The sequence below is a fragment of the Euleptes europaea genome, chromosome 5, assembly GCF_029931775.1.
Source record: "Euleptes europaea isolate rEulEur1 chromosome 5, rEulEur1.hap1, whole genome shotgun sequence".
Classification (NCBI taxonomy): domain Eukaryota; kingdom Metazoa; phylum Chordata; class Lepidosauria; order Squamata; family Sphaerodactylidae; genus Euleptes; species Euleptes europaea.
Window position 1 is genome coordinate 93,187,014 of NC_079316.1, and position 14,070 is coordinate 93,201,083.

Here is a 14,070-nt window from a genome sequence, read left to right on the forward strand (position 1 = left end):
CGGCGGGAGGTTTTTGGGGCGGAGCCTGAGGAGGGCGGGGTTTGGGGAGGGGAGGGACTTCAATGCCATAGAGTCCAATTGCCAAATGGGCCATTTTCTCCAGGTGAACTGATCTCTATCAGCTGGAGATCAGTTGTAATAGCAGGAAACCTCCAGCTAGTACCTGAAGGTTGGCAACCCTATCCAAACAACACATTCCTGGGGCAGCGGGGGGGGGGATTCGGTGTATGTTTTCTTTGAGGTCAGGACGCTGGAGAAGCAGCATATAAATTCCCTAAACAAATGTAAATACATATAAATACATATACGTTTGCCCCTAATTGCACCTGGGAGTGGGAAAAGTGTTGGTGGGAGAGCTTAAGTTTTTCCCTGCGGAGAGCTCTCTCCAAACCTAGTGACTCCCATCCTACTGGTGAGCAGGACAGCTGCACCAGAGTGCAGAAGGTGCCAAATGTTTAATTCCACAGTCATACCGTAAGTTTGCTCTGGCGAACACCATCAACAGTTCCCACTAATTTCATTCTAGTCATTGAAGGTCTGAAATACCAATGGAATGTCGGGATTTGCAGTAGACCTTTTCAGTCCCTACAGTTTTGGCTCACCAACCTTGTGTAATGGCATAGGTGCTGCTCTCTCTTTAATACACATAGTTGTCATGTTGGGTGAGTAGGTTAATACCTATTTGCCACCTTGGGGACCCTGAATTGGGTGGAAAAGCAGCATAGAAATATTTTAAATATGATAAAATAATAAATATTTCCCAGCTCAGTGGTGGTGGTTGACCGTGCCATCAAGTTGCAGCAGGATTATGTCAGCGCTGTAGGTTTTTCAAGGCAAGAGACAAACAGAGGTGGTTTTCCATTGCCTGCCTCTGCATAGCAACTCTGGACTTCCTTGGTGGTCTCCCACCCAAATACTGACCCTTCTTAGCTTCCAAGATTGTATGCACAAACCCATACTTTCAAGTAATCTGGGTTTACAATCATGCACACCCTCAGCTGGTCAATGTACACATTGCCCTACATCACACAAAATGGTGACAAAGCATATTTAGAGAACTGCACATAATCTCCCCTTCCACACAGTTGGATCTCCAAAACTGTAGCAACAGGAAAGGGCTAATGTCACCTTGGTGTTTGCCTCATCCCAAATATATATGAGAAAGCCATCACCCAGAGAGAGGCTTGCAGGTGGAGGGAAATGGGGCATGAATGGGAAAGAGTGCATGAGATTCAGCAGCAGTGTGAAAAAGGAAATTTTACTTCAGAAAGCAATGTTCAATATGCTTTATGATTGTGCTGCTGGATCCTATATGTACTTACTCAGAAATAAATCCATTCATTCACTCTCTAGTATGTGTTTAGGATTGCAGCCCTAGATGGAATGTTGGTATTGTGTTTTTATCACAGAGCATTGTAAAGCACCATTTAAAATTACAATAATTTTAAATCGGCTGACTCTAGAATAAATGGTCTGTAGACTATACCCTCTGTCACCAAATATTTTTACATTGAATTAATTAACTCCCAAATAAAGACTTTTTCAGCCCATTCCTGAGAATGGGGCTGAAAGTCTACAGGAGGTGGCGTGACCTCGCCGTCGGCGTAAATGCGTGTAATCATGCGGTGTCAGAACAGGGGTGTCAGACATACGGCCCCTGGGCCGGATGCGGCCCTTTGAAGGCTGTGATCCGGCCCGTGGAGCTGAGCCAGCCCCCCCTCTCCCCCTTTCGGGCTGCAGAGTTTTTTCTGCCTCTGGGAAGGAAGAAGCCTCCAGAACGGTTAATGTTACAGTCTTTTCCGGCTGGAGTGGAGGTTGTGGTTGTGTGGGAGGGGAGGGGCCTGAACTGTGCCTATGAAGCAGAGGGAGAGAGTCACATTTAGTAAAAGAAGCCTGTCCTGAAAGCTGGGACAACAACAACAACAAAACAGAAGCACCTGGGCTGCCCTCTTTCCTTGCCTACTTTAAAGCCTTCCCAATGATCAGCTGTTTGGTGGGTCAGCTGCTGGGCGCCTATTGGGGCTGAGCCACTTGCAAGCTCCCAAGTCCATGTGGGTAAGGTGCTTGCTCTGCAGTTTGCTAGGCTAGAGAGGAAGTTCTGCTGGTTCCCTCCCCCACTTGTTTGGGAGATCGATCTGAGCTCTGCTTGCAGGCTCCCAAGCCCATGTGGGTAGGATCTCATGTCTACTGTGGTCTATTACCACATTAAATAATCTTGAAAGGAGCTCCTGTTTACAATGTTAATCTTTATTTTAATGAATCCTGGTCCGTATTTTGTTCTTGAATCAGAAGGGTTAGAACAGGGGTGTCGAACTTGTTTGTACGGAGGGCCGGATATGACATAAATGTCACTTGGTCGGGCCAGACAATGTGTACCAAATCAATCAATCAAACAAACAAATACATACCATAATGTAATGCCAGGTACGAGGGTGCTGAACATCAAATTCACAATCCAGGGGTAGGGCTGTGGCTCAGTGGTAGAGCATCTGAGAAGGTCCCAGGTTCAATCCCTGGCATCTCCTGTTAAAGGGACTAAGCATGTAGGTGATGTGAAAGACCGCTGGAGAGCCGATGCCGGTCTGAGTAGACAATACTGACTTTGATGGACCGAGGGATTCAGTATAAGGCAGCTTCATGTGACCATGGGAGGGGTTCAGGACATCCTGTCTTACATTTGAGGAGAATTTTACTCTTTCTGCCCCCCTTGATTTTTGCTGGGGGTGGGAGATGTGCAATCCAGTTATTCTCACCAGTTGGCATGATGGTACAGACCAGCAAGTGGTTACATGCTCACTGTAACCGATCCCCGTTTGGGAAACAGTACTCAGTTTTCAACAAAGGTTTAGCATTATAAACAATGGTGTATGTACTGCTTGGGCTGCCAACTGACCAACCTGCAGAAATGCATTTACCATGACAGTATTGTGACACTAGACAACACAGGCCTATTATTTTTTAATTCAAAGTGATTTTCTCGTGCAAATGGGCATAAAATTACAACCTGTAGCCCATCATTTCTCATTGATTTCCAGTAGGCACAGTTTGCCAGATGCTGTTTGGTCTAAGAGCTACCTCGACCTCCACTCATGACAGTTATACACTGTTTTCCCAGTAGGGAGCCCCCCCCCTCCCTCCACCTCATGCTAAAGGCTTAGAGGTTACCCATATGTTTTACTGGAGTGGCTGGTCTGACTCAGAATTAACCCACAAGCAGCATCCAACATTATGGTTGGAGCTGGCTCAGAAGAGATTATAAATGCCCCCAACCTAATTAAATATTTGCCCTCCTGCTGAGAAAAAAAAACAGAGAATGATGGCAAAAATATATATTCAGTGCCCAATTTCTCTAGGATGTTTAAGTAGGTAGACAAAAGCAACCCAGAGGTCAGTAATGCATGCGTTAAAAGTCTCTAATGCGTCGCACTAGTTACATACATTATTTTTCGTAGACTCACAATCAACAGAGCGCTCCACTGAGGTGCTGGCCAATGGGACTGAAGCTATTTCCACATGCATTAAAAAGTTACTTTCTGAGAAAGGAACAAAGAAAGATAAAAGAGAACAGTAACTCGAAAGAAAGCAATTGCAGTCAATGGTGTGTGTCCTTGCTGCCGGAAGAAACATCTTTATCTTCAATATCATTGTTTCTCCTTTGTGCTTGAAAACGCTGGCAACAATCCAGCCAAAGTTTGGCATACTTATGGCACAGGCTTAACCCTTTCATTTAAATCAGTGGAACTCTTAAAATGATAGCAGAAGGAACTGCCCAGGTTTTTCCGTTTTATTTTTTAAGTACAGCCCAGAAAAGGGAACTTGTGTGTGTACAGAGAAAATATTTAATTTAAATCCAGTAGGTTTAAATGTGTTTGCCTGCATTGTACCAAGGTTTTTTTTTGTTGCTGTATGTTTAGTAAATAAAACTGCAATCATATGTAGTTAAATAATTTATTTCAGAAAATCAAACTAAAGCAATTCAAACAGCCCATTCCTGAGCTGAGGCATACAGGGACGGCGGTGAAGAGGTGCAGTGGCGCCTCTTCCTAAGCCATTTCCCTGATGCTGTTAAACAAACAAACAAAAAGCCGTTTCGCGGCTTTTGTTTAACTGGGGCATTTTGCCCCATTAAAAATAGCAGGCGCAGCAACGCTATTCCGGCCCCTGGCGCAAGTGGCCGAGAGGGGATAGGAAGCCGACCAAGCCCGCCCCCGGAACGCCCCCCTGCGCCAGCGTGGCCTCTTCACGCCGTTGCTGGCGCCACGGAGAGGCCGCGCCGGTGGAGGGGGAAGGCGCAGTCCCGCAGTGCTCGGCCGCCACCTGGACTGGCCTCGCCGCCGGCTTTTGCCTCCCAACCATTGAGGGCAAGGGAAAGGGGGACCTGGCCATTCTCCACGGCGGGGGGGGGGGGAGAGACAGCGCGCCCGCTCGCCTGCTCTCTCTCGCGCTCTCTCTCTCTCAGGCGTGCCGGCTCCGCAGCCCGGCTGCCAGCGTGAGCGGGCGCGAGAGCAGGGGCTCCGAACCAAGTTCGGAGAGCCGCACTCAACGGGCCAAAGAGCCACATGCGGCTCGGGAGCCACAGTTTGCAGACCCCTGTTCTAGCCTATTCAGCCATCACACTCTAGAAGAATAAAAAGCCTTGGTCGATCCTAGAGGATCACAATTTTGGCAACAAATTATAAACTTTAATCTTTCCATGTATTTCCTTTATAAGCATTTGTACTGTTTACCAGGTTTGGTCAATATCTTGTTGGGCCAAGGATTGACAGGAATTTTTCTTATGCAGAACCTAGAAATCTGAGGATACCCCTGGCCATAAACACATGAAGCTGCCTTCTCCTGAATCAGACCTTTGATCTATCAAAGTCAGTATTGTCTACTCAGACTGGCAGTGGCTCTCCAGGGTCTCAGGCAGGGGTCTTTCACATCACCTCCCTCCCTAGTCTCTTTAACTGGAGATGCCAGTGATTGAACCTGGGACCTTCTGCATGCCAAGTAGATGCTCTACCACTGAGCCACAGCTCCTCCCCAATAAATATTTATGGCAGTATGGAAGGGGAAACTGAAGGATGCATTTTCCTAGCATGTCTCTGATGCCAGCATGCAGAAAGGAATTTTTATGCTCCTCTGTATTTCTCTTATCACTTTGCTCTCACCTGCTGTATGTTATTGGGCTCTGAACACATGAAGCTGCCTTATACTGAATCAGACTCTTGGTCCATCAGTCAGTATTGTCTACTCAGACTGGCAGCAGCTCTGCCACTGAGCCACGGCCCTTCCTTTATTGTCCACCAAGTTCCTGGCCAGTGAGCCAACTGGCCCAAGTTCTCAACGTGGATTAAAAACAGCCAAGAAAGTCAGAACTGATCTACATGTTCAACAAACTAATGTGGTAAAATCCTTCCTGGGCTGTATTTCTTCAGAGACCAGGAGGGCCCAGGGGCCCAGGGTGAGGGAACACTTCACTGGGATTCAGAGGGGGCCCAGCCTTGTTTACAAGACCACCATTATGACATGGACTATTTATGTTATTTTACAAATAAAGCGGAGCATTTTCTCATTTGAAAAAGGTATGGTATAGGAGTGGGTGGGGAGCCTGCTACAGCCTGCCAAGTATTGGGTTTTAACATGCTGTTGCTTGTAGAAAACTGGCACATCCTCAGGGAGGGCTTGGGGGTCAGAAAGGGACCAATTCTAGCCCAGCCTTCATCGTAACTTGCTAACTGATTTGCAGCCCATCTTTTGCAAGACTCCTCTTGTCCAATAAATACTAACCTGATCTTGTGGCCCAGCATGTGCGAAACCCTTTGGAAGCTGATGCCAACACAGCAAACCACAAGGAGGTTAATAAGACTGAACTGCTGTTTGATTAGCTATTAGAACACCATCCTAAGGTGCAAATTATGGGATTGCTCAGGAGGCAAACCGAGGTGTACACCTATTTATCCTTTACACACGTGTGAAGGATTGCACACGTGTACAATTCATATCAGAACAAAGATACAGAAGGAGAACGTTCACCGGAATTTAAATTGGGCACTGATGGTGAGAAAATACGGATAGTTTTATGTCTGTCTTGAAGCTGCTATTCTTATGCATTGCCAAAATGACCAAATATAATTAATCACCAAAGGTTGTTAGGAAAGTAATGCTGAAACATATCAAGGACAGATCTTTTTAAAATAGCAGATGAGGGGGAGGAGGGGGGAGGCATCCCTTAGTAAAAAGAACAAGTAGGGCATCCAGAATGCAATATCATTACTGAAACATTGAAAACCCAGTAGACATTTTGCTAATGAAATAATGTGTACCCCCCATTAACAAGGCCATTTATGACACAGAATATTAAAAGCGGAGCAACTAAGCCAAACAGCCTGCGTTTAACATCTGTCGTGCTGGAGTCCGCTAATGTTCAATTGCATCCTATTGTTTCCAGATTATTCAGCCTCCTTCATTGTCTTGCCTCTGTGAAGGATTAATGAACTGTTTGCAATCACATGATGTTTCTGAGTCATGTTGAGAACAATCGTTCTACAGTTTTAGATCAAAATGCCATCCTACAAGTCTGAATGGAAACATGACTCGTTCATAAATACTTGGTAACAATTTAATTAGTGCTGAAATCAAATAAAACATCATTATTTTGCTTTATGACCTATGGCAAGTTTTCAACAGGAACAAAAAAATTGAAAATGCAGAAAACTTCCCTGCAAGAGAATTAAAATAGTTCACAGAAATACAACATAAAAGGGAAATATTTTTATCCTTCAATCTTTAACATACATTAATAGAAGTTAATTAAAGACCTCTCCAGGTTTGTTTGTTTTTATTAGAATTTGACTTGCTTTTAAAAATATATTTACTAATCTATACTTTTCTTGTTCTCAGGATTTAGAGTTTTGCTGGAAGGTAACCATGTATGTATGTTGCAAATGCATTTGCATCAGACTTTCTTTGGTTACTGTCGGCTGGAGTCCCAAACCATGCTGACAGCAGGAATATCGCAAATCTATATTTGTTAACATTCAAAAATATATGTAAGCAATATATTCTCCTAATGTGGCAATTGTGTGAAAATCACTGCCGTATACCCTTCAAAGTCTCTTTCTGCAGTTAGACCAGCACTGGCCTAGCAAATCCCTTTCTTCTTAGGTTTCGATATTCCTATTAAGAGCTTTTCTCCCCCCCCCCCCCATCCCAGCCAAGCCGTTCTGAGCAAGCAAACGCAACGCTGGCCATGTGTCAAGAAAGGTTTTTGCTGATCTGCGGAAGGGTATTCAGCCCAAAGACCTTTGCTTAGCTGTCGCGATTCTTGTAACGCCAGCCAGACACTACTCCAGATGGCAAGTTGTTAGTGCTGGACAGTCATGGCTTTGGGAGACTTTTCAACAGATGAAGTCTGCAATGTCAGGATTTTGTTGGAAGCGTTCTTTCTCTCTGGTTCCCAGGGTGGGAAGGTGCTGGGACGGAAGCACAGGGCCGCCCACCCACCTGCTGCCACCTGTTTTGCCTTCGCCGTTGCTTCTATAAAGACTTCCCTGCTGCTCACTGACCAGCAGTAGCGACTGAGGAAGCAGCAAGCATTTTCCTCCTCTTCGCTTCAGGTCAACACAGCATCAGGCTATAGGAATAGGATTTTCTCCCCTTCTCTGGTTGAAAGAGCTATCCATTTGGAAGAGATTTAGGTTATTTTACGTTGCTATTCACAGAAACTCTTTTGGATTATGTAGACTTCTTATGTTTCCCTCCCGCCACCAATTTATAACCTGAACGTTTGAGAATCGCAATGGCTGTTTTCTTTCCGTGTCTTTGCCATGCAGAGAGAAATTAAGAAGACTGAAAACGTCACACTGTGAAGTGTGCTTCTGCGTTCAGGCTATGATCTGAGAGCAAGGGACAGCTTCACACCTCAGTGCTGTTTTGAAATTCTGGGGAGATGCCGTTTTTGAAAAGGAGCACATCTCCTTGAACTCTGGGGAAAGTAGTTTGGCTTTTTTACGGTGAGCAAGAGCTCTCTAGCCTCTCATACACATTACTTGGCTACAGCTCTCCCCTCCCCACAAGCCTCCCACATGAAACCCTGCAAACTGAATAATAATATGGAGTCTGGCTTGGAAGCTGACCTGCAGTGCAGAGGCGGGTCGGTGTGCGCGGCCAAGTGTGGCTCCGAACGTATGGAGAATGCTGCCAAGCGGAGGCTGGCAGCGAACGCCAGGGAAAGGAGGAGGATGCAAGGGCTCAACACTGCCTTCGACCGCCTGCGCAAAGTGGTCCCCCAGTGGGGGCAGGACAAGAAGCTCTCCAAGTACGAGACCCTGCAGATGGCCCTGAGTTACATCATGGCCCTGACCAGGATCCTTGCTGAAGCCGAGCGGTACAATGCTGAGAAAGACTGGATTAACTTCCACTGTGAGCACTTCCACCAGGAAAACTGCCACGCTTACCCAGGGCAGAAGATGGCTGCGGAAGTTGACCCATATGCACAGAGACTTTTCAGCTTCCAGCCTGACAGCTACTAAACAGCAGGGTCCTGAGACCCTTGTGACCTCGTGCAGGCCAGAGTGATCATTCTGCTTAAAAAACTGGGCACATGAGCTAAGCAAGCTGCTTAAGGTAATCTGGTTGTATCCTTATTCTCCTCCTGTAACGTGATATCCGTTAGAATAATTTGATTTTGAACATTTTGCCAAATGCTATGTATTGACACAGATCATGTCTGTCTCCCTGATTACCTATAAAATGTGCATGACATATTTTGCATTGTTTTCTGAAATGCTGTATTTTTTTTTTAGAGTTTACATGATTCACTCGTTGCACTGTATGTTTTTACCATGATGTGTCAAGGAAACTCACATCGAACAAACCAAATTTGAGTATAGGCTGCTAATTCACGGATGTTATTGTTACAGGGATACATATAATCCCATTTCTTTATTAATCCTGACTTTGAGGATACGCTTTTGTTCCCTGATGACTTATGTATCATAAAATAGAAAACAGAAATATACTGTTTAGTCCTCAGAGAAATAACTTTCTTAAACTTTGTAAGTTTGCCATAACGGGTTCTTCTAGACCCAGTTTGTATAGGTTTACTTGTCTACAATTTACAGTTACTTTGGCGTATGCTCGGATTAGAGCCACTTTCAAATAGTGTATATAGAATGTTTACATATTCTCAATGCTGAGTGTAAAATCAGATTACTTCGAGTGATGTAATGATAAAATAATTGCATGAAAATCAAGATCTAACCGTCAGTGTTTGCAGATTATAGTAGGGTTTTTCTTTTTACTTTTTTCTGTTTCCTTGAAGCCATAAGACATTTTGTAAACTATAAATAAATTGTTTTTCTCATACAAAATGTTATGTTTTTAATTGGTATCCTATAGGGTGAGTTAAAGATGCTTTAGTAGTCTGGCTGCTGGGATAATAAATGTAACAAAAAAACTTTGCTTAGTAAAATATTAATTTTATTCCTCATAGCCCAAGTGCAGTTTGCCCCATGAGAAACAATCCTTTAACTTCTTTTACTCTATTATTTTTTTCATATTTTTATTTTTTCCAATCCAAACATATAATGTCATTGAACTGGAAAGAGAAGAGCCCATAGATAATTTTGTGACTTTTTCTTTGCTTCTCTCTGATATAACCACGACATAGATTGAAACGTGCTTTTGGCAGAACTTCAGCACCAGGCCAGCAAAGAAGTGGACTCTTGAATATTTGCTAGTGGCATGTGGTATGCTTATATTCCTGCCTGACCAATGTATGGAATGTCTTGGAATTACGCTAAAAAGGTAAAAAAGAAAGCAGGAAAGACAAGTGCTAAACAAGCAAAACAACAAATTTGTTTACAGGCCAAGTACTCTATTGCACAGGGGACTACCTACTGCAGAATATTTTTTATGAGTGTTCTACATAGGAACTTCAGTCAGAGTGTTGTCCCCTAGAGAGATGGCCAAACTAGACAGGAGATTTATGAGTAAATCTCCCAGGCATTAATAGTGGCTACTGGGCCTTTATTCAGACTGGTGTGGGCATGGATGAAAGAGGGCTTAATCTTCTGCAGGATTCCCCACCCTCATCCCAGGCTGCCATTTGCCCAGCAAAGAAAAACGTCCAAGTGCCTATCAAAGCCACATACATAAATCCTAATCGGATCTGATTGCATCATACTGTAATTGACACAGTTCAGTTCTGGGAGACCATGTGTCTACACAGATCAAAGACTATTTGTACAGGCATCCAAAACGTGTGGACAAGTAGGTTGACAGATGACTACAGGTTATTTCAATACACCGGAAAAAAATAGAATGCAGCACAAAGATGTGTTTCAGTTTTGCAAGAGAGGCTTCCCATTTCCCAGTTGTTGCGGGAAAGTTCCTACACAGTCTTCTATCTCTGAGTAATAAGTACCCGATGTGTTTATGGGTTTGAAACAGAAGCCATAGAATCTTATCCATGAGCACAGAAGGAAGATATATGTCTCTGTGAGCTACACTCACAGAGACCATTAACGCCTGGCCGCTTTCTCCCACTTTTCTCCTGGGAATGGGACGAATTGGTGAGGTCTACCCGCACATGCTTCGCCCACGTGTCTGTTCAACCCTCTCCCTTTTGCTACATCCCCGGGAGAACCTCCTCCTCTGTTGTTGCCACTTAAATGGAAGGCACGCAACAGAGGAAGGGGTTCGCCCGTGCGGGCTGGGCTCCCGGGTCGACTCCCCGCTGGGCCCGACAGCAGCGGCGGCGGCTCCTTGCTGGGTAGAAGGCACTGCCCGGCCCCGGCGGGGCAGCAGAAGCGGTGGCAGTAGCACCTTTTCCTCCTCCCACCCCGCGCTTCTCTCTCCCCCCCTCTCCCCCACATCGGGTTGCCAGCCTCCAGGTAGTAGCTGGAGATCTCCTGCTATTACAACTGCTCTCCAGCTAGGGTTGCCAACCTCCAGGTACTAGCTGGAGATCTCCCACTATTACAACTGATCTCCAGCCGATAGAGATCAGTTCCTCTGGAAGAATGGCCGCTTTGGCAAATGGACTCTATGGCATCGAAGTCCCTCCCCTCCCCAAACCCCGCCGTTCTCAGGCTCCACCCCCAAAACCTCCCGCCGGTGGCAAAGAGGGACCTGGCAACCCTACCCCGCACCTCTCTCTCTCAACCTCCCCCCAGCACTAGTCAGGCGGCAGCGGCTGGAAGTGTGTGTCGTTGGCTCCAGAAGGAGCCGCTGCCGCCGCTCCATCTCTCTGAGGCTGGGGCTCTGCGCTGCAGGCGGGTGGGAAGGTGGGGACTTCAATGCCATAGAGTCCAATGGCCAAAGCGGCCATTTTCTCCAGGTGAACTGATCTCTACCGGCTGGAGATCAGTTGTAATAGCAGGAGATCTCCAGCTACCACCTGGAGGTTGGCAACCCTAGTGCGGGGGTAGGAGACAGAGGGGGGGAAGGTGCCGCAGTTGCTGCCGGAGGGAAGCCGAGGAGGAGGGGGGAGAGGGGGAGAGAGAGGCGCAGGGGGTCCCGGAGGGCTGCTGCTGCCCCTTCTTTTGTTTGTCCCTGTCCCCTTGTTGGATGCAAAAAGCCAGACCCCATTCACTGGTACAGATTTTCACCAAGAATGGGGACGACTCAGGTTCTTTAGAAGCAAAAAGGTCAATTTATTTTGCCGGCGGGAAGAGTTCTGTCTCAGGACAGAAAATTCAACTCTTCAAAGACATCACACATCCCATGGCAGTTTTTATACAATTTCACAGTTCTTTGTCTACCTTTCTTGGACTCCTGCCCCATGATCTCACTTCGAAGCATTCGGTGCCCACCCCGTGACGTAGCATGGGCCTGCCTCTTGCTAGAGCCATCCAATTAGCTTAATTGGTCTTTATTCATATGCCAGCCCCTAAACATCTGAAGCTGGCCAACTACCCCATCCTACTTGAGATAAGACACCTGTGCGAGAGTCCTAATTAAATGTTTTTCGGTATGATCTAATCTCTTGGCTAAACTTTGAGTGAACTTTTGTACCTGTTAGGATGGCTAAAGCTCTCTATTTGTTACAAAAGCCTGCTCCCTGCTGGCCTGTGTGAATATATATATTATATCTTAAGTTTTATGTGCTTTCCATATATTTCTAACATACTTCAACTTCTGTGCTCATATGTTCTACAATGTGAATAAACGTTATTGCGTGTTTCATAATTCTTGTGTGTGTTTCAGTGAAAGCCAGTGAAATTCACAAACTGAGATTTTACACTTCCTTCACCCTCTCCCCATGCGTTCAATTTTTTGAACGCGGGGTTCAAAGGAGTGAGATAGGACAGGGACAAGCAAAAGCAGAATCAGCCATGTGTTAATGGCCAGAGTGTTCTTTGCATACCCTGCTGGCATACTTACAGTGCAATCCTAAAATGAGTTTTTTTTAATGCCCTTTTCAGTTCATTGAAGGGAATGGTCACTCTGCTTAGTATTGTACTGCAGAAGCCTTTTGTATTGATGATGGAGCAGGTCTGTTCACAGAAGTCTGCTTTTATGTATAGATTGGCTTTTCTGGTTCAGTAGGCTGACCGTATGTACCGTTTTGAAAGGGACAGTCCCGTTTTTATCATATTTCCTGGCTGTACAGTCTTTTTAATTAAAATGTCCATTTTGTCCCATTTTGCGCCTCATTTGCACTTCCAACGTTTGTTTCCTTCAGTTCTGACATTTCTTATGCTGCATGCAGGCATGGCTGGGTAAATTCTCATAGAAAAAATGTTCCAATCGGGTTACACTAATATTGCATAACCTCCGTCCCGTTTTTGCCATCCCAATGTCCCATTTTTGTCTCAAGGAAATATGGTCAGCCTATGGTTCAGGGAAATTGTCTTACACAACATGAAAAGCGAGCCTATAATATTGCAGCTGCAAATATATGTAACAGATGAGGATATGAATCTTCCTCCTCACTGGGTACTGCCAATGGGGATATAGTCAGATGTGCTTCCAATCTGCACCCATGGTCACCAATACAGCAAGGGGAACTGGGGCGCCAGTGTGCGCATGGAACCCTACTTCCATTCACTGATGTCCCTTGTTTGGTCCATGCACAAGCGTTTCAGCGCCAAGTTACACCCATAATATTCAAAGGACATCTCCACTACTTTGCCAGCTCCTAATGTCCAATTCCACCATAGTTTTGGTTTGAAGACCCAGCCAAAGAGACACACACAAAGTAATGCAACTCTGAAGCATTTATTGAAAGATGAGGGATAATACATTTGCTGAACAGTCTGGCATTGACATTATATGCATTTAAAATATAATGAAAATTTGCATCATTAATGTCCCCCTGTTTTCTATTGAAGGTCTGCACCTCTGTAATAATCACGATAAACCCTGCATTTTAATGGGACAAAAGAACAACTTCATAGGGCAGTTGACCTGTGCAGTATTTAAATTAACTGATACAAAACTTTATTAGTTTTTCTTGGTCACCATTTGAGATATGAGTTATCATTACCAAACATTATGGTAAGCCAGCGGTTCCCAAACTTTTTGTCATGGAGCACTTTTCAGGAGAGAAATTCGTCATGGAGCACTAATTTTCACCTAGCACCTATATACTAAACCAAATTACAGTAGTATTTTTCTTTCCAATCTCTTCACGGAGCACTAGGAGTTGTTTCGCGGAGCACCAAGTGCTCCTTGGAGCACAGTTTGGGAACCGCTGTGGTAAGCAAACACTGCCATTTGAGATATGAGTTATCACGTTTAAAATAATGGTTTTCCAATCCCCTTGGCATATTTAGTACCATTATTTTAAACAAAATCAGTTATTTGCATTACACATCATATTTTTTAAAGTAACCACCTGCAACATTTGTACATATTTCAAAGCAGGCATTGGTCAGTTGACCCTTTATTTTCAGAAGTGTTTTCAGTCCTTTTGTATGCTCACATTTTGCTTGCACAAGAGAACCCCCCCACCCCCGAGATGGTAAATGTTACTTTTCAGTCGTTTATGCATGGGTACTTTCAGTCACGTTCACCTCCCTTCTGTCTCGGTTGTTCCTTGGAGTTATGCATGAGTTTTCCCTCCATTAGAGATGACCT

The 14,070-nt window shown here is 45.0% G+C and overlaps 1 protein-coding gene across 1 annotated transcript; it reads left to right on the forward strand.

Annotated features, from left to right (window-relative positions):
* Nucleotides 1-8,069: 8,069 nt before the first annotated feature.
* On the forward strand, nucleotides 8,070-8,516 carry ATOH7 (atonal bHLH transcription factor 7). The gene has a single exon (XM_056849771.1). The coding sequence runs from the start codon at nucleotides 8,070-8,072 to the stop codon at nucleotides 8,514-8,516; it is 447 nt and encodes a 148-aa protein (XP_056705749.1).
* The last annotated feature ends 5,554 nt before the right edge of the window (nucleotides 8,517-14,070 follow it).

Bases quoted from the DNA above. Each gene is read 5' to 3' on its own strand.
- ATOH7 (XM_056849771.1), top strand. From the start codon at position 8,070: ATGAAACCCTGCAAACTGAATAATAATATGGAGTCTGGCTTGGAAGCT.